The sequence below is a fragment of the Pithys albifrons genome, chromosome 1, assembly GCF_047495875.1.
Source record: "Pithys albifrons albifrons isolate INPA30051 chromosome 1, PitAlb_v1, whole genome shotgun sequence".
Taxonomy (NCBI): Eukaryota; Metazoa; Chordata; class Aves; order Passeriformes; family Thamnophilidae; genus Pithys; species Pithys albifrons.
Window position 1 is genome coordinate 16,447,350 of NC_092458.1, and position 26,468 is coordinate 16,473,817.

The 26,468-nt window shown below is 38.2% G+C and overlaps 1 protein-coding gene across 5 annotated transcripts in view; it reads left to right on the top strand.

Moving 5' to 3' along the window:
• MYO16 (myosin XVI) overlaps positions 1–26,468 on the top strand; it is a 379,293-nt gene that overhangs the window by 128,741 nt on the left and 224,084 nt on the right. For all 5 annotated transcript variants that reach the window (XM_071566752.1, XM_071566844.1, XM_071566927.1 and 2 more), the window contains 2 exons: positions 10,645–10,715; positions 16,574–16,717. In XM_071566752.1, coding sequence (XP_071422853.1) covers positions 10,645–10,715; positions 16,574–16,717 — 215 coding nt within the window. The remainder of the gene's footprint in view (positions 1–10,644; positions 10,716–16,573; positions 16,718–26,468) is intronic.

The following is a 26,468-nucleotide window of genomic DNA, read 5'->3' on the forward strand; positions in this document are numbered from 1 at the left end:
TGGCAAATGTAAAGGACTCTGACTGAATGCTGATATTGTTGAAAAATGTATTACAATAATACACCAAATCCAGATATCTTCATTTGTTTTAAGACTCTTTAAAAATGAAAAAGGGAATGTCTTCATCTGTGCACGGGGCTCTCCATGGCTCTTCTAATCTCTTGATCATCTCTGAGATGTCTGAGAAAGGATGCTACTATCAGTAGTCTGAAGCATGTTGTTAGTTTAAGGTTTACCATACACAGGGTGTATCCCAACCAGAAAATATTTTGCAGTATATTTATTTTAATGTACTAAAAATAATGAAGATAGATAAAAAAGGATTTTACTTAGAAAAACTTAACTATGTGAATGTTCCAAGTGTCCAGGGTGAAACGGCAGAGGCTTGATTCTTCTCCCATGAAACCTATGGAAGTGTGGAAGCAACTGGAAATCCTTCTGTAGGATTGTTCAACTTTAATTAAATACAAGTAAATGCTGTAGTGGTACCATGAGGGTCAGCTGCTTCCTGCTGCATGGGAAACTGGGATTGTGGGGCTGCCTCAGGGTCTCTCTCACTGCCTTAGCTGGATGTTATGCCAATGCTGTATTTTCTATTTCAAAAAATGTCATTCATGATTTTATGATGCTGTTCCTACCACAGTTGTCACTGCATGCTCTTTGTGTCAGATTTAGCAATTGTGTGGCTGCAGAGGAAGTCAGTTCAGCAAACTGGTCCAAGAGGCTACCACCTACTACAATTAACAGCTAAATTCTGTCACCTCTCTGAGCCAATTCACCGTTGCACAGCTGATGGGGCTGATGCAAAGAAGGAAAAGGAAATATGCAGGTGTCTTGGAGCTACTGACTTGTTTTCAAGTCTCCTAAGTATACTCACAATACCAAATTATACATTGAATGTGGGTTTCTAACACAGTTTAAAACTAAGATAAAACTGAGGTTACTGTTGGCTACTCTCCCTTCTGTCCTGCTCTGCTTCTGTCCTATCCTTTTGTTCTCCCATCTTTATGCTTGTCTCAAAGTGAGAGCCAGAGAGACAAACTATATGGAAATTATCTTTCATGAGATGGCTATCTATACCAGCTCATGGCAGAGTGGCATGGGGCACTGCTATGCAAGGATGAGGGCAGGAGCGTGTGAATGAATACACAAACAAGAGGGAAGCAGCTCTGATTTTACCGAGGTAAACTGTCATAGATTATACTCTGTGAAAGGTGGTGCTTGAGCCACACATGTCAAGTGATGAGATATTTCTGGAAACACACATTTGCTTCATGGTCCTGGTCACTTGTCTGCCACAGGCATGACTATCTTGGATAAATGCATGGATAATTAATGCCCCTAGTTTGTTCTATACTGCCTCATATAAGTTTGCTTTCTTGTGCACTGCAAGCCCTGGGAATTCCATAGACACACAGGATCTAACGGCCAGTGGTCTACAGCTGGTAATTAGTACCATTTAACAGCTGCTAAGCAGGATAAAAGTCTGTTATCCTTAAAGATCTCTAATACAAATTGTAATGAGTTGCTTACAAGGCTTCTAAACCAGCTGGCGTAAACTTGCTCTGCATGGTGTGAGAGTTAAAAAAGGGACTGAGTGTTGCTTCATATGGAATATAAGTCAGCGGTAATTTGATTTATGCCAATTGAGTAACATTGCCATAGGATCAACATAAATGTTGGGTGAAACAGAGGGAGTGTACAGTCTGTTCAGCAGAAAATTTGTATTGTATGCAAATTCTTTAACTGTTACACTATGGGTATGACAGTGGATTTCAAATTAAGGTACTGACCACAGAATGAGTTATTTTGCTGATGTATGTTTTAGTATTTATCGTTTAATGACTATAGGACTGGAAAGCTGCAAATTCTGAAATAAATTTAACATATTGAGTAAAATATTGTAAATGTGAGAAATGCCCACACCAATAAAATTTAGAGGTGACAAAGTCGTCGAAGCAAAACTAAACTTCTATTTAATGAATTCAGCTGAATCAGGTGTGTAACTGGCCCAGGAGACAGACACACGCCAGTAAGAACAGGTCTTTTTATACCTTTTCCCAGCCGAGGAGGTCCCAGTCTCCATTCCTTCTGGCTAGTACTGGGAGACTTACATTCCAGCCCATTCAACCTACCTTGTCCAAGACCCCCTCCCTCTCCAAAGGCGCAAAAAACAGATTGCAACTGATTTTCAAGTAGCAGACAGTTATAAGACTCAACCACCTCCTCCTCCCTTTTCTTTTCCTTACCCATACAGTCCCTCTGACTTCAGCAAAACCCCAATCCTATTTCTAACATAAAGATCTGAAACTTTTATTCAATTCTACAAACATTTGAATGTGCAATAGGGTGTTTCTGTAGCTGAAAAGCTGGCCTAAAAATTACACTGGTAATTTAAAGAGCTTTTAAATTGACACGTATTTCTAAAATAACCCTAGAATGACTGACTGTAGCCTGGTGATAGAGTTCTTACTGGTTTTGGTCACCTTTTTCAGGATTTTCAGGAGAACGCACACATGGGAGACAGATAAAATATGTGTACAGAATTAAATAGGTGACATAAATGCGAAGATATTGTGTTCCTTTCTCATAAATCTTGTTAGCTATTCGGAAGTGAAAACTTTGAGAATATTGAAGTTTGCTGCATGACTTTTCTCTAAGGTTAGTTTTACAGCATTCAACTTATGGTAAATGTTCAAAAGCTTTGTTTTTAGTGTAATTTATCTCCCCAACAGACACTGCAAATTCACTCAGGTCTGTGCTACCGGGTTTTGATGGTATAGCTATTTTGGCCAAGGAAGTAGCTGGGCTGGCAAACCCCTGCTAGGCTATTATCAGTGATGATAGAACCAATACTTGTAGCTAAGGATGTGTTATTTTGTAAGGTGGTGTTGAATCATTTTAGCAACAGCTGTGTTATGTACGCAGGTCACAGTAACTGTGAGATAAAATCACAGCTTTTTTAGCAACTAAGACAGACCTTACCATAGCAGTTCTCTCCCTCTCATCTGGCCAAAGCTCTAGCTGGGTAGAGTTAATTCAAAACGGAAGACAAAAAGGGGATCCCGATAATTAGGTTGTGAAGCTGGGTGTGCCCCTTGGTCTTTGGGCCATAGGATTGAATAGCTAGGTATAATCTTCTCTAAATTACTATGATTTACACCAGTGTTTTTCTACATCACTCTAGATATTGTCAGTGCATGTATTTGCAAGTAAATTATGTAGATTAGAGTCCTTTTATTCGAAAAAAGAAATCTTAAAGTAGGAGGGAGTTGAACACTGAACTGAAAATGAAAGAAAATAACACTTTAGGAATAAAGAAAAAAAAAGAGAGAGAGAGAGAGATTGAAATCATATAATCAGATGTAGCTCTTAGGTACGGTGACCCAATAACTACTAAGTCTTGTTCCTCTGATATTATTTCAGAGTGTACACTGCTCTTCCATGTGAGTATCTGTCCTGTCATTATCTTATCTTGTTGAAAACAGATGCTTTGTCTGCCATATCACAACTGAACTGCTGCCCACTGTCACTTTACTGTAAGGAGGTAGGTTAATTTGGATTGCTCCCTGGGCACTGTAAAAGACACACACTAGGATTTTTTCAGCCATTACATTTGTGGCCTTAATATTTTCCAGTGGAGACACAGACTGCATTACATTTAATGTATATAGAATGAAAAAGGACCAATTTGATGAAGAAGTTTTAAATTTAGCAGTTCTTGAATAACTGTGTCCCTAAACTCATGAATTATTCTGACTGTGTCTACAGTGATAGAAATGTCTGCCCCAGGAGAGAACTGTGACTCTCCTCACAGATCTCACTGGAGTTTGTCTTATTGTCTGTGTATCCCAGAGACAACCATTACTTTCTACATCATTTTCCAGTTCAAGGTACCTCAGAAAACAGGAGGGCTGTGCCCTCAACCTCCAGAGTGTAAGTGCATTGGCAGGAAGCTGTCAGGGTTGGTGAATGCCTAGGCATGGACAATGCAAGGCCTGGTAGGAAAGCAGCAGAGAACTTCAGCCGACAGAAAGAAAGGGACCTGTCTTGTCTTATGCTTACCTGTGCTCCCACAGTAGAGTGATTGAGCCCCTCCAGCTTTTCCCAAGGCTGGGTTTTGGCTGATTTCTCCACAAAGAGAGCATGGGGAAGAACTGCCATGTGTTTTGATCTACCAACATTAGGGCTGGGAAAGATGTTAACTGGGGCTGTGGGACTAACACTGCCGGTTTGTTTCATTGGTGGCTTGGTTTGTTTCTTTTAAAGGGAGTGTTGTGTTGAATGGAGCACAGAAACCAGCCTGACATTTCACATCCTGCTTTTAAATGCAAAAGAGAATCAATGACCCAGTTGCTTTGGGATCATGGTAATATGACTCCTGGCTGCCTGAAAAAAATAACAAACTATGAGAGGTCTGCCAGGGAGGATAGAAACATCAGCCTTGTCCTCATCAGCACTTTGTTCAGTGTGCAGTTTAGCTTGTATATGCAAGGCTAACACGTTCTCAATTTCAACCCATATGGAAAGAGAAATTTTACTCTCTTCATTTCTGCAGTCTGTGAATGGCAAAACACTTCTCTGTCTAAATGTTGTCCATGTTTTGTTTATGGTTTGTTGTCTTTAATCTTTGTTTAGCAGAGGTGGGGATTTATTTTCTAGAATTCTCCAGGAAATGAGATGTTGAGATCTGAACAAGTTTGACAATGTTGCAAATGAGCCCTGGAAATATTCTATGTAAAATGCAGTAGAATTACAAATCAGTTGCTTGAACAGCCCATTAAGAGCATGACTGCTCTGAATAACCACTGTCAACTGATGAGCTTGCTTTGAAAGAAAGCGTGAACTACTGCACTAGTGATGATGTGGTAACAGTATAGCCAGTAAATGTGTTTGTTAGGTAAAAAAGATACCTTAAAAGAATGAGTAAGTTAACAACAGTTGTACTTGGATTTTAAAATTTAATTTTAAACTAGTCATAACAACGGTTTGAGGTAAAGATTTTTTCTAAGACTGCATTAACCAAAACTCGTGACATCTTACTTGATTTTATTTGGCGTTCGCATACACAGCTGAGTTGTGTAGCAGGTTCCTCATAAGTATCTTTGGTATAAGCTGGAAGTACAGAATGACTGCTGAGGAATGAAAAAAGAGTGCTAGAGGCATGAAAGTGGAGAGAATTCTAAGTAATTCATCCATACAGAGTTTAAGGCTTCAGCGTTGTACCAGATATTTGACTGTGGAGGAGCTAAAGGGCAAAATAAGACTCTTGAGTGGTGGAGGTGGAAGAGATAGAAGGATGTTACTGCACCTCTTTATCACTTCTGTTGTTCAGTGATTCAATTTTATGGTCAGTTTATGCCCAAACTGCTTTCAGCTGTGGGTGAAAAGTGGTGGCTACACCAGTCTCCCTAATCACCTGTTATTCAGTGCCACATTCCCAGATTCTTGATCGAACTGGAAAGCTAATCTTAGCCTTCTGTCAAGTGACAAAAACATGCAACCTGAGACAGGAAAGAATGAGTTAAGCCATTCCAAGATCAGCATCATTTTAGTTAGGCTTTTGCATCCATATGCCATGTTTCTGTACATAATGAACAAGTAAAACCTTCCAGCTGGAGTTATTCCTGCTAAACTAAAAAGAACAAAAATAGATATTAACAGGAACAAAGTTCAACTAGCTGGCAGCTACTCTCCAGAAAAACAATAATTAGAAGTATACACTGGTGCTCTACATACAGCACAGTAGATGGTTAACTTAGATTTTACATATGTTAGGCACCTTTATTTTTGTCTATCCTCTTACTGCTAAAACTGAGTTTGCTGTGAATGCAACACTGCCCAGCTCTTAGGTTTCTGTTACATCAGTAGCTGTTGTCTGGTGAGTTACTGATAGCCCAGGGCCCTCTGAATTCACCTGTCAGGCTCTGCTGTCACTTCAGGTTGGTACTCCTTTTGTCTGCAGCATAGGGCTTAGATAGCTCTATATGCCAGGGTAGCGAGATTATATTCAACACAGCACAGTGTAAGTACTGCTTACTGCCATGTGTATCAAAGTTCATAATGCATTATACACCAGTTATACAAAGCTAAACATATCTAAAATGTCTTAGGTAATTGTCTTGTTGTCATCACCAAATTGCTATAACAGCTAAAAGAGTTAAAACAAAGCTACAAGCAAGACAAGACAAGCCCAGAAAACATAAGCCTTACAGCTCTAGTTCCACATGCAAAGTTAGTATAAGACCTGTGGGTGGTAACAGGCAAAACAAGAATGACTTTACTCCATTATAAGGCTACACAATAAGTCATAATCTAGTCAATAAAATCAATGGAATGTGGAAGGCTATTCAGCTCACTGGAATAGTTTGGTTAAAATTGTGTCATTTGACTTACGTAGAAAGCTATGTTGATTATTATCTTTCTTTACTGCTGAAACTTCAATGCTTTCTAATGCTTTCTAAAACGCCTTAATTAGATATGAAATCAGGTATGAAATTATCTTCTAAGTAGTCAATAATTGTGTGTGTCAAATCTAAAAGACATCAGAGAATGGACAGACATGTTTATAGACTCAAAGGAAGGGCTTGAGAATTTGCCAAAAATTTCACTCTGCTGTTTTTTGTTTTTTTCAAGTAGATGTCAGCTTCCTGACATTTCTGTATCATTATTTGAATATAGTTTTATTTTCTGTCCTCATTAGGGCAATTCACCCAAATTGCTGCCGTTAACTAGAGCAGTTCTATTGGAAGAAAAATATGAAGATATGGTGAAGCTATTCCTACTGAAGAGTAAAGTCTTCAGTAAATGACCTGAGTTGCATAGTATGAAGGGGGATTTTGTTTCTGTGATCTTCTCTTCTTGATTTTCTTTTTTGTTGTGGTTGTGTTTTGCAGAGGGGATGAATTCAAGGAAAGAGGACTCTTTTTTACTTGTTTTTATATGCAGAGGAATGTAGCACATAATCCTTACTCTCTCCCACCTGAAAAGAGGATTTTGATGTCTTGCCCTGATAGTCTTTGTGATGAGAATTTCCTGAAGCACTGATCAAACTATGTGCAATAATGAGGACGAATGCACCTGACAAAGAAGTACTCAGCTTTTATCTGCATACCCTAATGCTTTTGTATTTGGCTCAATAATTTGTTTATGGTCTCAATTATTTAATATTCTACTTTAAGATCACAGTTTACTGATTAATTCTGTCTGCTGTAATCTTGGTCTGCATTTCTGCTGGTGGAAAAAAAATCAAGGCAAAATCATGAATTCTTATGGATTTCAACCTTGAATCTAGAAATGATCATTTTTTGCAAGGAGTTATTAAAGGGATATGGAAAAGCATTACTTCATTTTGAATAGCTTCTCTATAAGAAACAAGTCTTTGGGAACAGAGAAGAAGAAAAGATTCAATAAATTGCCCATATATTTTTTACCTGAGTAGCCAGAGTTTCTTTTTGTCACTGGATTACTATTTTAAGCTCCAGATAAAGATCTTGTGGAATACAGTTAGAAATGCATTTTATTTTTCCTGCTGTTATTTTGTGCTATTCGAGTCAGTTCCCAGATACAGAAATAGCGAGAGGTAAAGGGTGTGTAAGCTGTTTTGTGAACAGGGGAAGGGAACAGACTTTTTTGGTTAATTCATTAATTGTCTTATCCTGTCTCATAGAAATATAGACTGAGGATTTTATTTCATTAACAGCCTTACTCAACAAAATATTTCCCCCACCAAACCACAGTGTGCTTATTCTGCCTCTACATGATGTATTCCTTTCTTTCATCTGTGCTGGTGCTTAAGGAGCTGATATTCAGTGAGCCACATTGATGGGGCCAGAAAATAATTCTCAGTAGAAAGAAACAAAAAAAAAAAAAAGGAAAGCAAACAAACAAAAAAACCAAACCCCAAATCCAACCAACACCCCCTCCCCCCAAAAAAAAAGCAACAAAAAACCCAAACCAACCCAAAACAAAATACAAACCCATAAACAAACCCACAACCACCTTACTGGCCCAGTTGAATGTGTAGCTGTACAGGTGGGGAGAGATGGCACAAGGGCAAAGTGGGCAATGCAGTGGAGTACATGACTTCTCTCTTTTGACAGCAGTACGGCCTGGGAGAATACACTATAAAGATGGCATTTTAGGGTAACTATATACTCTCACAATATCACCAGTTAAAGTCTCCTTGAGAACAGAATGATTTTTGAAAATCACACTTTAAAGGGCTATTTTCCTTAATTCCCCTATTGGCAAATGAGACTCTCGTTCCAAGTGGAATCAAGCCATAGTTCACATATTTAACCTACATACAGAGTCCATAAGAAAGAATGCTACATAAATACGTTGTGTTAGTGTCTGGGCTTTTAAAATGGGTGGATTTTTTTTCCTCTGAAAAACAGGGATGGAGGAAGGGGAACAATTTGGAGCATTAACTTGTTCAGGTGAAATCCTGGTGGGATAGGGAGGATGAAATTAATTTCAGAGCCTTAGAAAATGTTCTGTGCTATGGAATTAGTGTTTTCTGCCTTACTAAAGAAATGGCATGACATAGGAAAATTGAAAATATTAACTCTTGAGGAGGAGGTAGTTGCACGCTTATTTAAGGAAGGAGGATTTACAATAAATCTTTACTCACTAAAACCTGAGGTAGAGGGAGCATCTCCACATGTGGCCAGTAATTTAAGTATTAAGCTAAAGAAGGAATTTAGTTCTGAACTTTTATTTTTAATGATCTCTCTCTGGATAAAAACAGTTGCGTGTTTTATTGTGAGATTTGTGGATCTGAGAGCAGAAAGAAATGCTATTTTTTGTACTTTTACATTCATTTCTCCCAAAGCTATGAAATATTGTAATTATTTCTCTACCTTCCCACTCTAGTTCAATGCTTTTCATGTTACTTAGCATGTGTAAAGTTTCTAAAATTTCATGTTATCTAATTTTCCAATTCTACTTTTGGTGGATGTGCTGCAGACAGCAGGGACTTCTGATATGGATTAACTTTCAAAGTGGATTTTGCCAGAATGTCTTTTATAGTTATGTAAATTAAATGAGGCAAAATCTTTGGTGGGGAGAAATAAATACAATGGAACTATTCCTAAAGTATGAATTTATACAGTGGTTCAGATTGATCTTTGATTTTCAAAGCTTATAAAAGAGCAAAAGATTAAATGAATTTGTCTACCTATTGTAAATATTTGTCCATTATACCAGTGCGTTTACTATGTAAAGTGTTTAGCAATGATGATGCCAAATGTTTCACTTTAGTTTTACAGGCTTGCAACCATTTAGCCAAATATTCTTTCTTAGACTGGATTTTTCTAGGGCACCTGGTCAAAAATAAGTCAGCACATTCAGGAAACATTGCTTCTATTACTTGACAATCTTTGAAAAAAAATCTGACCCCTTTCAAATAAGTCAACTGTCTGAATTCTGTAAGAAGTTTAAATATGCAGTGGAGTTGCAAGATATTCCTGAGAAAAAGAAAATGTACACAAAAAATGCATAGATCGGAGGAGATGGTGTTCATGAGTCTCTTGATGGATTCACAGAAGTTAGAAGGGCCTTGAGAGAAATTTGTGGCTCTCCTGTTGGATAGACACCACAGTGGAATAGATTTCTGGGGTATTGAAATACTTAAAATTTCTTTGCAGTTGTTTGCACAAGTCCATTCAGGATCTCGGCTAGGAATTCAAACCAAGATTTCCAGATGATGGAGGCAGAACCACCTGTGCTCCTGCTCAGGAAACATTACTGATAGTAATTCTCATGGAGAGAGGCCTTTCAAAAGGGTTCTTGCCAGTTTCCTGAAGACAGGGTTGCAGTGCCAGTGTGAATTCCCCTGATAATGTCTGGCATGGTTACTGTGCAACTCTGTTCGTGGAATGAACACTGTTACTATGAGTTAGTCAATGCTTTGATTTAGAATGGAAAGGTTATAAAGGCAATAAAGACCATGGGGAAAAAGTGCTGAATTTTCACTCTTGAGTGAGCACCAATATGAAAGGTTGTGGTTTTGCTTGCACTTTATAAGCCTGTTTTCATTTCAAAGGGGTTTGATACATGTAACTGGGAGTGGATTTTGACTCCAAATGTCGTTTTAAAAATTATGCTGCATCAGTGATCTGACAATTCACTGGAAAGGTTAAATTGAGTGCAGATCATTTAGCTTTGGCATGATGATTAACTTCAAATTATATCAGTTATGAATACTAGTTTCAAGTATTTACTGAAAAAGCAAACATATCTCATGGGAACTCTATAAAATAAAATAAAACCAGTTGACTGTGATTTTGCTCACAAATGAACTAATCAGGTGATTGTGTCCTTGACAAAGTGTCTCTCCTCCAGCTCTCCCTTCCCCTCTCTTATGTGCAAAACTGATATGCTTATCTGGACATTTGAAAAGTCCTTTGCACTGTTCATATTTACTGTTCATTATCAAAAGTTCTTTGCTTACAGGCTTTGCTATTAAAACAGATGAGATAGCAAATACTGACCTGATAGTTTTGCAAATATTATATAAGAGTTTTGCATATATTATTAAATCTCCTAACAAAGATGATGAAGAATCAACCTATTAACAGTTCAGAATTAGGTGTATTGCTGGTATATTAATTCTTGTTCCTCTTTTCTTTGATGTTTCAGTGCTACGGCTATTGAAGGATGGTGCTGACCCTCATATGCTGGTTTCCTCAGGAGGCTCCTTGCTCCATCTGGTGAGCATGATTGAAGATTAGTGTTAGTGACTGTGGATAAATATAGTGGGATAGTGAGTAGCAGATTTGGCAAATTAACAAAAAAGAAAGGCTGAGCAATATTTTTTTTTATCTATGCTGACCTCCGCTGTAGTTATGATTGCATCCAGCTATGCTTTTTAAATAAATGGTTGTTTTCAAATTGCTTTCAAAAGAAGTGGTAGCTACCAAAGAAAAATGAAATGTTTTATTTATAAATTATCTGTTCTGTAAGAAAGAACAAAGGAAATTTTGCTTGATTCCAAATACAGAATTATATGGTTCAGAGATTTACAGGTTCTCTATGAAAACATTATGTAACATTTTTCCTTTTGCTTTTGTTCATGTTTGTTGCACCAGTTTCCTATATGTGAATGGTGAGCACATTATCTGCATTTAGTTTATCATTGTTTGCATAGCAATTCAGATTAAGTAAGGAAAAGATAAGAGCAAATCAATTTGTAATAATGACCAGAAGAAAAGCAAGAGGTAAGGTCATGTGGAGGAAAGACTGACAAACAGACAAAAAGAAAATACTGCTGAAGTTGAATTTTGACTTGTTGAAGCCAGTGGCAAAACTCATAATTATTAAGTCTTGTGATTTTTTCTTTGGTCTGTGATGCTTCAGTTGCAGACATGTGAATGTGAAACTATTTTAAAACATCCAACTTTGGTTTACAATGTGGCTAAAATAAATGTGACTTAGCAAATACAAGGGTTTAATAGAAGCAGAGTGCTTCATTTTAGAACAGTTGGATTAAGTTCTCATAGTATATACTGAGAATAAAGTAATTTAATAATGAAAAAAAGGCTTCTATAATATTACTGGACTCCAGCGCACCTGTCACCATGCTTTTGCAAGGTGTAGCATCTCCTTTATGTAATTAATCTGTGTTTACCATCTTCCATGGCCCTGCTATTTACCAAGGACTTTAGGGAATAGAGGCCTAGGTCAGGGGGACAGTATTGTTTTGGAACAGAGAAAAAAATTAATACTCTTTTTTTCTCTCCTCCAACTCTTTGCCTACTGCAAAGGTACTCTATCACTCTGGAAAAATACTGTCCATATGAGATGTTATCATTGGGTTTCCCAAAACAGAGGCATCCCAAAACTTATCCCATGCTGGAAGACTTAAGAGATAATATGTATCTTCAGTATGGATGATGTGATATCAGTCTCAGGCAATGTAAAACAGAAGAAAGAAAAATCCATCTTCAGGGGATTTAGATTGTATTGGCTAGTTTAACTTATGCACACTTTTTAAAGCAGATAAAATCTAGAGGTGAACTGTACCTTTTTAGGTTTCTTGATCTGCATCACGCCCCAATTCACTGTCACAATCAGTATCTCTCCACTGGTGCCTGCTGCTTCACAGGCTCACCTATGCTTCCAAAGGAGGGAAAGCTTTCTGCAATAAGAAATTTGCAATAGAGAGCTATGTATTACCTACTGCCTCAGTTTAGTCAGAGTTACTTGCAAGTACTCATAATTCATTTACAGAAAAATTCTGGTCCTATTGGTGATAGAGGCAAAGCTAATTTCAATGAAATTTTAATTTCACCCTTATTGGGGAGCAGTACAGGCAGGAGAGGAGAGTTGTAATGCAGGGAAACAGATAAACCAAGTTTATTTTCCTGCAAGAATCGAAAATAACAATTCAGTGAGCATCTGTGTTATATTCTTAAAGCCCACTCAGATCAATTCTCAGTACTGGTTTTACCACTATGATTCTATATAAGCTGATTTGTCCAAAGGGAAGCTTAACAGAGTTTATTCTTTCCAGTTACAGGCTAAATGTTCTTATGGCAGAATGAATGGAAAATATGTTTATCTTCACATTTTCCTTAAAATTCATTTCATAATATAATTCCTTTTTCCATTTATGCTGACTGCCAAAATGTGATATATTTCTCAAGAAATCAAATGTGAGGTTTCATAAAGATTTTCTTGTCATGTCTGTATCCTGATGTCATTGAATCTCCAGGGAAGCCCTGGGAGCTTCAAAAGTATTCAATGAACTCTCTTTAGATTCCATGAGAGGAGAAGTATAAAAAGAGAGTACTTGCTGGAGCTGCCCATTCAGTGGGAAGCAAGCAAATAGCATCATTCCAATTCACACAGGTGATCACCCACCCCCACCTTAATAACAAAGTATATGAATACCCATTTTTTTCTGAAACTTGGAGCATGTCAAATTGTTTTACAAAAACCATTAAACAAGAATCAAGGTGCAGTGATAAATCTCTGCTGTATACAAACTGGTGACTAATCACTTAAAGGCTTTATGTCTATTATAAATACACAAAATGGCTCAGTGATATCTGTCATCTCCAGCAATTTTGGGGTTTTTTTTTGCCTAAGAATACTTTGAAGATGTGATTTGTGATAGATTATATTGATTTCTATTATAAAATGTCTTATCTCTGAATTGTTGAAATTTGAACATAGAACATCTCAATGTAATTTATAATGATACAATGAATCATACTGATTAAACAAAACAAAATGGTTTTGGGAGCTGCCAGATAGGTTATAAACTAAAGGAAATATATCAGAACTTAATTTCTGTTCTATAATTTACTGGTCAGTGTATTTGGAAATCATTTAAGGCAGAATTGCTTTTTATCCTGATACAGTTTAAATTTCATCTTCTGAGTTATCAATATTTGTGATTGCCTCGGGTTGAGCTGGCAAAATACCAACTGCCCAAAGAACTGAGTTAGCCTCTGGCTGAGAAAAGGCACAAAGGGAAAAAACCCTCTAAAACTAGTTTTATGCTGAAACTAACTATATGCATTTATACAGAAAGAGAGAATTAAGAGAAAACTACAATATAACACACACTTACACAAATTATATATATATAACATGAAATAACTTCCCACTCCCCAATTAATACAAAGTGTATTACTCTAGATTTATAAGTACTGTAAAAGACATCCTGCAAGAAAGAGAAGGTATAACAACAAAACATTTCTACTTCCCTGGACTCAAAAAAAATGCAAGCAGCAGCAGCCAGAGCAGGGCCTAGCACAGTAGAGGAGCTGCAAGACGTTCTCCTCTTAGTTCAGCCATGATGGAACTGACTAAGCCGCACCCACACACCAGCTCTTACCCCTTCTGAGATGATGTCGTAACATGGTATGGAATACAACATTACTGGCTAGAAGAAGTCAGCTGTTAGCTAGCCCAGCCCAGCTCAAGTCAGCTGACAATTCCAGGCCTAGTCTGAAATTTAAAGCCTAAATTTTTGGCCTTCTTGGCTAAACCCATAACAGTGATATTTATTATCACAATAGTACTTGCAGCTCTTACATTCAGCTGAGTCTTTGCAGATACTGGTGAACTCTGCAGCAGTTTCAACTTTGGCAATGTTTATACCGCTTCAGCTACAGATGTCTCTTCAAATTCTGCTGCCTCTACTCCAACCAGTGTCACAATAGCAGCTCCCCTAGGAACAGCAGTTCAGCCAGTCATAGTATCTCCTTGTTCTGTGGGGAGGCCCGGTAGAGCGTACAGAATGTGGCTGTGGGCTTGGATTTCTAAGTTCGTCATTTTCTCCTCCCTACCACCTCCATCCAAGACAAATGTTAAAAGGCTTAAAAAAAGTGTCTCTTGCTTTTGTTTAAAATTACTTAGTTATAGTTGTAACTTGGCTACTGACTTCTCATTTTGAAGGGGCATTTGACCCTGAATTTGCTTGGGTGTTGGAGGTCTCTGGTTTGGGATCCCTCCTTACCACCTTTAGCCTCCAGTGCCAAATGTCCAGAGAAGGGAATGGAGCTGGGTAAGGGGCTGAATCACAAGGAGAATTTCAGAGGGAGCTGGGAGCGGCTCAGCTTGGAGAAAATGTCCTTCAGCATTAAACTCTATTTATCTTGACCCACAAAGTTGTTTTTTTTTCTATCTTATTTTCTCCTTGTGATGCCGAGCAGTGAAGCAGCTTGGTGGGCACCTGATGTCCAGCCAAGGTCACCCCCCATGCCTCATGTCACCTGTAATGGGCATTTATGGAGGAAGATGGAGTGTTCTCCAGAGGAAAAAGAAAAAAATGAATTCCTCTCTCATGGTTCAGACAACTGCTAGAATGCACATCGAGGCACAGATATCAGTTCAAACCTTTCAAGGGGGAGTTGACCGATATTTCCCCTTGTTAGACACACACTGGGACCTAAACCTCGAAGATGAAAGGAGAATGTTGGAACAATGTCAACAATGGGTTTTGTTTGGAATAAGAAGTGCAATTCCAAAAGTAATAAATTGCTCAAAATTGTATGAGGTAAAACAGGATAGAAAGGAGTCCCTACTGGACTTTTTGAGTAGGTTAAAGGAGGTTGCATGAAAGTATACAACTTTGCACCCCAAATCAGACAAAGCAAAGTCCCAGCTGATATCTCTGTTTATAGGCCAGTCTACAGATGATACAAGGATAAAGCTGCAAAAGACAGCTGAGAGAAAACTTCTGGGTAAACAACTCAACATAGCCTGGATGGCATATAGGAATAGGAATCAGAAAGGTAGAGTGAAAATGGTGGCAGTGATAGCAGATGAATATCATGAATGCCTGCAGAGTAAAAGGGCTGGTCAGAGAAAAGTATGTGGAAGGGGCACCCTTGCCCTTCTGGGTCATAATCAGTGTGCTTATATGTATTTATATATATACATTTATGTTTCACTTTACAGTAAAATCTAGTTAGATACTTTTCCTTCTTCCCCATTTGTTTCAGTATTCTGGTTTCCATGCCATACTAATATAGATCAGCAAACTGGATGCTATCGTACAGTTTCACATGTGATAGACATAATACAATTACTTAACCCTCATTTGCAAATTATCTGCAGATTTCACTATATTAGTACTCTGAATGTGCATGTGTGCTTTGGGAGACCAGGAAATGTTTAAATATTGGAAGAGGCATAGATATTAAGGATTGTATTCAAAGCATCAAAGTATCTAACACAGAAAATAAGTCTCCCTGTAACCTCTCTCCAGTGGGGAAAGAGACAGGATCCTTCTCTAAAGAGTTACTGAGATTGTATATTGGGCCAGAGTAAAGATCTTAACTGAGGTGCCCTGGTTGTCTTTTAAAGTACTATCCATAACCTTATGCATAAAAATTTGCAGATGTGACAGAGGAGTAAGGTCAAAACAATGTCTAAGCCAGTTTCTTCTTCTCTGCCAAAATTAGTGAGTGTGACCTCCATCCATCATCATCATCACACACACACGTGCATGCACACACACAGACACACAGACACACACAGAGAGACACAGAGACACACACAGAGACACAGAGACACAGACACAGACACACACACACACACAGACGTGCATCCCCCTGTCCCTCCCAACGAACCCTTAGAGTGCAGAAAATTTATCTGTCAGAGAGACTAGAAGAGGAATAAGTGTAGTTAGAAGACTGGAAATAGAAGTGGGTATGTAGAGGTTGTATTATTGCTATGAACTGCATAAAAGTCAGAAGTTCCTGTACACGTGGACAGATATATATGTGGGTGTACATATACTTAGATGCCACTACTCATCATGCACTGATGCCTGTGTAGTGATTTGGAATGACAATATTGAACAGAGAAAAGCATTACCCTTATTATAGATTCAGCAGATTTTATTTGGTGATTTTTCACACGAAATAGAGGGTTCTGTGGATCATGCATATGAAACTGGTAGTCTCCACACAATTATAGATTCCTCAGCTGTTGTTCCCTACAAACACAGCAGTTCAGCTATAATGCATCATCTGCCAAATTTAAATACTATAATAAATTCAGTTGTACACTGAGGAAAACACCATCCCTAATCTGTTCTTTTTTCTTCTAGTGTGCTCGCTATGATAATGCATTTGCTGCAGAAATTCTAATTGACAGAGGAGTAAATGTAAATCATCAAGATGAGGATTTTTGGACATCTATGCATGTAGCCTGTGCCTGTGATAATCCTGATATTATCCTGCTACTGCTACTAGTAAGTAAAGCAATCCAATGCTTTGTGTGCTTGAAAAGGAGATAGACCGTAACACCCTAAGGTCTGAAACTGCTCTATGAATGCAACATATTACTACTAATCATATCAGTGAAAGCATATATTGTGTTTGTTGGTTTTTTTTCCTTTTGATGCTCAGGATTTTTAGAAGGCATTTTTAGGCCTTCAATGACAATAAATTGTAAACATCAATGTCAAGTGTCTCCTCTCTCTTCCCTGTGGTCAGGAGCTTATATGTCTGATAAGCACTCAGTCCCAAATGGGAATTCAAGTAATTTCTTTTCTTTTCTCCTTGTCACTTTCTGTTAAGGGTTGAGTTCTCAGAAATGCTTGTAAAAACCTCCTTCTGAAAAGCAAATATTCAATTAATTACACTCAGTGTTCATAAACAAGTGTTTGTGTACATGGTCAAAACGAGGCAAATTTAATGTTTATCTAAACAACTTTGACTTTTGAAAGCTCAGTTTATCCAATATAGTAATAGATATGGCATTCAGCCCTTTCAAAGAACAGCAGTGAGCCCAGGTGGTCAAAAAGTCCAATGGCATCCTGGCTTGTATCTGTAAACGTGTGCCCAGGAGGACTACAGCAGTAATCCTCCCCCTGTATTCAGCACTGGTGAGGCTGCACCTTGAGTCCTCTGTTCAGTTTTGGGCCCCTGACCACAAGAAAGACATTGAGGTGCTAGAGCTTGCTCAGAGAAGAGAAATGGAGCTGGTGAAGGGTCTGAAACACAAGTCTTATGTGAAGCAGCTGAAGGAGCTGGGGGTGTTTAGGCTGGAGTAAAAGAGTCTCACAGAACACCTGAGAAGAGGTTATAGTGATGTGGGGGTTGGTCTCTTCTCCCAGGTAGCAAGCAACAGGACAAGAGGAAATGGTCTCACGTTGTGCCAGAGGAAGTTTAGATTGGATATTAAGAAAAAAATTCTTTACCGACAGGGTAGTCAACATTGAATAGACTGACCATGGAATTGGTGGAGTCAACATCACTGGAAGTATTTAAAAGGTGTGTAAATGTGGTACACAGGGACATGGTTTAGTGGTGGACTTGCAGTGCTGGGTTAACAATTGAACTCAATGATCTTAAAGGTCTTTTCCAACCTAAATTATTCTAAGATTCTGTTTGGTGCTTCCATTCCTAGGATCACAACTTCTAGTTTTGCCCAATGATATTAATGCAGCTCTTTTTCTCAGTTCATTTTATATAGCTTTTTAAAACAGTAGTGCAGAAAGAGTTCACAGTCTGACTTGAAGTTTTTTTAATCTATTTGTGTAATTTTAAAAATTATAAATTTTAAATAGGTCATTGCAAGTAGACCAGCATTTCTTATCATATTTAAATATTACAAGTAAAAGGAAGGAAGAAATATTTTTAGACTACTTGATAGTAGCTCTTTTGAAATCACTTTTGGAGATTTTCTAGTCTGTTCCCCCTATTCAGACAAGAGTTAGCTGCAGCAGATTGCCCAGGACCAAATCTTCAAGAATGGAAAGTCCAAAAAAAAATTTATTAGGTTTAAACAGAATATCTTGTGATTCATTTTGTGCCTGTTTCATTTTGTCTTGTCACTGAGCTCCACCAAAGGAAGCTTGACGTCATCTTCTTTACTCCTTCCAACAGGAATTTATGCATTTTTGTAAGTCCTGCAAAAGTCACCTATTTTCAAGCCTGAAGAGTCCCAGGTCCCTCAGCCCCTCCTTGTATGACGGATGCTCCAGTCCCTTCATCATCTTTGTAGACCTTTTGCAGGACTTACTCCATTGTGCCTATATATCTCTTTTACTGGGGAGCCTGCAACTGGAGCCTCATTAGTGCCTAGGTCTGTTGACAAGGCAGTCCAAGAAATCTATGGCCCTCTTGGATGCAGGAGCACATTATTGGTTCATGCTCAACTTAATGTCTGCCAGGTCCTAGTCCCAGGATTATTTTGTGTGGGAAGCCATCTGGTTAGTAAATAAACACTAAAGAAAATAATATAGCCTGGTGACCAGGGACCAGTTTGTGTCTAACTGTCACATTGTAGAGGCTAAGAGTATTTACTGCGCTAAACAAGATCTCTTCCAGGATAGCTGGCTTCAGTGTCTAGAATTTTCCCAGGCCCATTTCATTAATAGTAGAAATACAGCCTTTGTCATGTTGGAAGTGTAACTTACTTCTATTTTCTATTGCAACTATAGTTAGATCCAGTAAGTGTGCAACGTAATGTGTATAAATCTTGATAGAAGTATGCCATTCTAAACATTATCACTACTCTTGGCAAATAAAAGGTAAAATTTCCAGAAGGTGATGTTTTATCTCTTGTATTATCTTGATCTGTCCAATGTATATACTTCTGAAGCCTGTGTATCTTTTGTATTTTGCACGTAATCCTAAACTGATAAACAAATCAGAGCAGAGCAACGCACCTATAAAAACATCTTGCATTATGTGAAACTCCTTTAATGTGGGAAGTGTTCAGAAATTCTGATGTGGTGCTGTTGTTGACATTAATAGAAACAATTGAGTTTATACAGGGTACTTGCAAAATTTTCCCTGGCTGTTTTTGCAAGAAGCCTGATCTAATAAAACCCCAAGTGTTTCTATACAAATTTACATCCAAAATAATTTTTCAGTGCCTATCATTTGAATGTTGTTTGATTTGGTCCCTGTTTGTTACAAGTTGTCTTTATATGAAAGTTCTTAGTATCTTCTGATCTCTCACTCATTCTCATGGCTAGGCCTCACGAATAAAGATTTAAGAAGGACTCTACCCATGCTTGCTAAAAGTGTGCTGGTGGCTAAAAAGGCAGATGTGAGATAGGCAAGTCCAGTTTCAAAAGGCACAGCAGAAAGTCTTCTTAGGTGATATTGGCAAGACACGGTTCTTTCTGCATTGTCTTTTCTTCTCAACAATAATCCTCTGTGTGTGTTCTCAAAGGAAGAAGCAGCATCGTGAATGGTGTGTCTCCATGTCTCCCAACTGGAGGCCAAAGCAGACCACTGATGATAATCAGTACGACCAAGGCTGAGCTATTGTTTCAGGGATTCCTTATATATCCTCTTTGGGGCTCCGCTCTTGCAGCAGCTGGCAGCGTGTTCACCACAAGAGCACAGTCTTCAGGAGGTAGTGATCCTCCATCCTGGAGACGTGCCCTGCCCAGTGCAGCAGCTTTCTTATCAGGATGGCCTCGATACTGGCAACCCATGCCTGTTCAAAAATAGACACATTGGTCACATAATCAGATCACTGGATGTTTAGGATTGAACGGAGGCAGCGCTGATGGAAGCGTTCGAGGAACCGCAGGTGGTGGCAGTAGATGACCCATGATTCAGACTATGTAAAAGAGTAGACAGTACAATGGCTCTGTAGACACTGTTTGTACTTTTCTTCAGATGTTTATTACACCAGACTCTTTCATCTTGTGATAAGTTGCTATAAATAGGTCATCTAATATATTAAAATTTCAATCAGCAGGGATACATCCATATATATGTTTTGCAGATAAAGTTTGAGTTGTTCATATTATTTGCAATAAATTCTGATAATTTTCCCCACATTTTAGGTGTTCAGCACTCTAAAAAGCACAATTTCCCTGACTAGATAAATAATAACTTTATACTATCCCTTCTTGAGTCAGAATTAAAAGAAGAGTATTGTGTCAGGGAAACAGAAATATTCTTAGATAAGGAGTAGTTTTTGAACCATGACATTAATGCTATCTTTATTAGCTTTTGACAAAGTGAAGATGAAAATTGAGCTTGGAGGAACTTATTTTTCACAATTCTGAAATGTCTTTACATGAGCAATTCATATTAGAAATTACTTTGCCTTGAGGTTAGAGTGTTTCATGGACCGTGTCTAATGTGTAGCATGAGTCTCAATAATACCAATATGAGCTACAGACAGCTTCTATTATGCTAGTTTTTTCATTGGAAGTAAAAATAACACTCCTTGTACCCTCAGAAATTACTTTTAGGTAAATATTTCTTCTGGACTGAATTTACAACACAGACGATACCATAATTTCTGTTTCAAGGATGTGAGCTAAAAGGTAACAGCATGGTTCTGTAATTGAGACCTGTTCAGATTCTGATTTCTGGAAAACTGTCATAGAAGCCAGTGGAGATTTCCTCAGTGACATCTTCAAAACATTTCCTGAAGGGAAAATAGAAAAAAAAAAGAATATAGCATATATGTAGATCCCAGAAGGCTGTTAATGGGTCTTACTTAAACATGTCCGGCTTCTGATTTTATTCCCCTTTTTGTCGTCTTCATACTTCTCTGACTGAAACACGATAGTGACTTGTCATTCATCAGCTTAGTTGTGGTAACTCACACTTTCTGTCCTCTGGTGGATAGCAAAGACAAAAGTAAAGCCCATTCACTGCAAGCCAGGGGAGGGGCTGTAGCCATTTGTAACATGGAGCGTAATACACTGTTGTGTCCTGTTGAAAGGTGATTGGAATTGTAAGCACTGTTTTTGGAATAGATGCAGAATGAAATGCTTGAAGCTGTTTCTATCTATCATTTCCAGCATTTTACCCTAGGTGGTATAGCTTTCCAGGGACTTATTTACACCTTCTCAGTTTTGTAGCTGTCAGGAAGGGGAGGGGGAAATATATCCAATGTCTGCTAAATAGTCAGTCAATGAAGAACTTGCCCTTGAGGCAGCTGCTAGCACAAGAGGAAATGTAGAAATCAAAAGTGATCCATAGCGGTCTGGTTGCCATACATGCAGATGAGGTATAAAGGTCAGACTCATCAGTCATTGCTTGACCACATTGGCTTTGGATGTTTTCCCTGTGGCAGAGGGGACTGCTTTTGTGGATGTTGTATGAAGGAGACTACTGTAGCTGGTTGAAGAGAATACTGAAGTGCCTTTCATTTAAGAACAGAGACACATAGGCTTATATGCATTTGTGACCACATGAAATCTCCGAGTATGAAAAGAACCAGATTTATTTGAAGTATCCTCTCTGTTTTGCCTCACTACCGTTTGAAGGCTCAGGACTGGATGCACTGGGAAGAAGTTGTATTTGGGTGGGGTGTGCTCTTGTTGCATCCATTGGAGTATGTTGCACTATTGTATTTTACATTAATTTCCTGCAATTGATAGTATATTGAATTGAAACACTAGCTAAGATTTTAGCTTACTATCCAAGGTGCTTTTTCCTATCCTATCAGAGATACAGAATGTCCAAACACCAGAACTTGGGTACTGCTCCTGCTTTGTTAGCTGGAGGAAAGTGTTTAAACATCTCAGTATCCCTTTAAATGGCTGCAGCTTTAAGCTGGTACCCATCACTTGCAATCTAATTGTTCCTCCACGATAGATAACTTCTAGCTTCAAATACTTTTAATTGATAGATAGATGTGGGTAACCTTCACTTTAATTGTGTACTGTTCAAACTACCTTCTTGTTATGGCAGCTCAGCACCACACAGTCTCTCGTTCACTCCTCCCATGTCAGCATGGGGAAAGAGAATCAGAAGGGTATAAGGAAGAAAACTCATGTGTTGAGATAAAGACAGGTTAAAAGAGATAACTTGTGAGTTGATAGAAAGACAGGTTAATATGTAAAGCAAAAGCTGCACAAATAAGCAAAGGAATAAATTTATTCACCAGGTCCAATCAGCAGGCAGGTATTCAGCCATCTTCAGGAAAGCTGAGCTGCATCATAGGTAACAGTGGGAAGACACAAGCCATCACTCTGAGCATCCCCCTTCCTCCTTCTTCTCCAGTTTTATATGCTGAGCATGACACCATATGGTGTGGGATAACGCTCTGATCAGTTGAAGTCAGCTGTCCCAGCTGTGTCCCCTGCTAGTTCTTGTGCACTCCCAGCCACTGGTGGGGTGAGAGGCAGAAAAGGCCTTGACACCATTTGGGTGCTGCTCAGCAATAGCTAAAACATCCCTATATTATCAACACTGTTTTCAGCACAAATCCAAACTGCAGCCCCATATTTGTTACTATGAAAGTGATTTACTCAATCCCAGCTGGAACCGGAACACATCTGATCAAGTAAACACTGATACTGTTGCAGTTTTGTATATTATCCTTGGCTACTCAGGCGGTAGGGTATATAGATAAAAATATCACTTTGTGGATCCTTGCTTTTTCTTTAAATTTTTGCTCAGTCAGACTGCATTATTTATTATCCTGAATTCTGTGTTCTAGAGAAACAGCACTGGATCATTAAAAAGGCAAAGGAAGTCAAGCTGTTCAGCTGCCCCATCTCCTCCTCTCTCTTCCTCCACCTCAAAGCACTGGAAAATTAAACAGAAAAAATATGACTGCTCAAATTCTAATTGAAGCCTCTGCAATAGATAGATTGTGTTGGATTGTGATAGATTTAGTTGGATCCTGGCCCACTGTTTTCTCTCAATTTTTGAAAGTGTTTAGGTACTTATTAAGTGATTCATAATCCTATTGAACTCCCATGTTTAGCTCTTTTTCTCAAGAAAACTATGGCTGTGTTACAAACTGCAGGTTTCTTTATGACTTGCTGTTTATGACACTTTAATTTCAGAGCATGACACAGGTAATCATTAATGAGTTGTACAGTTTGACTCCCACATTACAAGTTGATAGGTACTAGTTTTCTTTTTAATGTATCTTTGGTTTTGTGGGTGGTTCTTTTCCCTCCTTCCCACTCCCAAAGAATCACAAAATCTTTTGATGTTGCCTGACCTGAGATTGAGAGCAACAGTGGAAAAGATAACAGGTGAAAATCTGTTTTTATAGTGTACTTCACTTTATTTTACTATCATAAAGAGATACCTTTTAGTGGGCAGCATGAATGTTGTACTTTCACCACCTTCCATACATATCTTGTCAAATGAATCGAGGAAGGTGGAAACAATATTCTAGTGTTAGTATTGCATATGGCACACTAGAGATTTATTCCTTGTTTATTCTTTTACAGACCTGAGGGCATTACTGTAATAAACATGGCAGTTAATTAACTAGAATGGCAGAGAGCATTGCTACATCCTCAGGAATTTTTGCATGGAAGAAAATTGAGGAGTAGAAAGATATTCTTAATATAATATTTTTATTGATCTTACTAGGAAAAGCAAATGTGCCTATTGTCTGCCAACTAATTAAATATGTTTCATCATGTGGGTTTTGGAACCTAGAACTGAAGTGCAAAATGCAAATCTGGCATAGAACACTAAAAATAAAATTTTTAAACAGACATGATTTGAGGCTGAGTATTTTTTCTCTCCCTCCTTTTTAAAAACTAAGGAAAATCTGTGCTTAGCAGTGTGCAAAGGGGAGTTACCATAGAATCATTTGTTAGATTTACAGTCACCAACATTAGATGAGCAGTGTCAGTTAGGTATATAATACTATCCACTGTGTAATCAACTTTGGATATTGATGTAAAATCCCTTTTCAAAAATCAGTTGTATTTTTAGTGGAAAAAACAATTACAGGAACAGATTTACTGGTGGGAGTAAGAATGAAAACTTTATGGGCTGTAACTCTTTTTTTCCATGTCCCTGGAAATGGTGTGTACAGTTGGTGTGGCACATATCTGAAGTAATGTAATCAGACAGCAGTTATATAGTTATTTTGCCCTTGTTCTTTGCAAATGCATCAGACTATTTCAGCAAGCAGAAATGAATGATCAAAATGCCATTAGCTTTAGAACTTAATGAAAAATCTTTATAGTTCATAGTTTTGAAAATAGTTATAGGTGAATGAAGAATTGCTTCCTCAGAGGAGGGAAATCTGCCTTCCCACTCAGTCTTGCTCAGTATAACTTCCTACTTTGAGTCAGTATGAGAGGAAGAAAGAAAAGGGAAAAGAGGAGAGTCAGAGGTTGGAAGGGAACAAATAGTGACAGTTTATAGTATAAAGAACCATGTGGACTGAAATAAAAATGGTTCTCTCTTTCTAGAGGCAGTTATCAATATTTGGTAGTTGTAAGAACTTTAAATAGAAGCTTTTTCTGTGGAAGCTGTGGGTATCTGTTTTTATTCACCTGCAGTTTGGAGAGGCTGGTGGATGTGTGGTAAGACTAGAGGGAGCTTCCAGAGACTGTGTACTGCTGCCTTATAGCCTTTCATCATTGCTGACTGAGGTAAGATAGAAATAACTTAGGAGAAGGCTACTAATTAACTATTCTAGGTGCTACCTATTAAGGAATTGCTGAACTCCAGATGGCAACACTTGGGGGTAACTGTAGAAATATTAGTCTTTCTCCTGAAAGACTGTGCAAAAGGGATAAAGCTAGCTAGCGATGCAGCACTAAAGGTTGTCCAAGGAGAGAGAAGAGCAGGAGCCTAAATGGATACAGCAAAATGGATAGCCTAATAAAGAAATGAGGATAATACAAAGAGAAAAGAAATAGCATTGGAAACTTCAATTGACAGGAGATATAACCAGTGAAACAGCATCTGCAGTTCACTGTATGAAGAATCATAAATCATGGGATGAATCAAAGCCTTTTCATATGGGAAGCAGTCACAGAAAGTAAACTTGAAAAGTCTATAAATACTTATGCAATGGCCAGAAATCACAACCTGCCCCCCTGCTTCCCACTCTCTCCCTCTCTGCCTCCCTTCTTCCCTCCCACCAGGTGGAAAACATTTGGGATTGGGGATGAGACTTAGGACAAAGACCAGGGCTAGTAAGCAGCACAGCTGTATAATTTGGAGTATAGTTTGGAGTTCTTAGAGTCACAGCATTTCCAGAAAATAAAAATTCCTGGAAGTAAAAGGGAGTTAGATCTGTTGGAAAAAAAATAACACCCTCAGTTTTGGCTGGAGCAGGTCAGGAAAAGTATGCCAAGAGAGACTACGTGCACAAAAATGGGAAATTATGGATCAGCTTCACTATAAGTCTCCTGATCCTCAGAGAAAGAGGATGAAGGGATGACAAGTAGTGAAAATCAACATCTGGTTTTTCATCTTCAGTAAACATAATTTTGTGCTATGAAGAAGATGATCTAGGGGGACGTTCCACCCCTGGGGGATATTTGTAGAAGGTGAAATTAATTCTTTATGCCAAATAGCCTCTGCTTGAATCACTGACATAATTACTCTGTGAGTCACTGTTACGGAGTAGCTAGGGAGTATGAGGAAAACTGTTAGTTAAATTATAGAAGTGAAAAACTGCTTGGTAGTGAAGAACAAAACAACAGCATAGCTGTTAAGACAGAAACTGTGGGCCTGAGACTTACTGGGGTTTCTTTAGGATTGATGCTACAATATTATTTTATTTAGAGTTTTCAGTGATAACTTTGGGAGGAAAAATAGGGGTATGATAATGAAATGTGCTGAAGACAAAGCTGCAATGTCCTATCAACTGGGGTGAGGATTGTAATGTCATGCTGAAATAACAGGGTATCTTTGAAGACTTTGGTAATAAAAGGGGATTGAAATTTAAGTGTGGAAAGTACAAGGTCATGGTCTGAATAACAGACATTTCTGTGATATGCTCAGGAACAATCAATGGGAAAAAAGGAAAAAGACCTCAGAGCTTTAGTCAATTTTAAGACAATTGTATGCTACAAACATGTAACTGCAGGTGAGGAAAAGAGATTCTTGGATTTCTCAGAATGAAGATGTTTCCAAGAGAAGGAAAGAGTGTTGTTGCCACTGTACAAGGAATAACAGCCTGCATTTAATTATATACAGCTATATTCAAAATGCTAAATTGGGCAAAGGAAAATGGCAGGGATAAACAGGGGAATAGAAAGCCTATCTTATGAGAAGGATGTCAAACTAATACGTTTAATT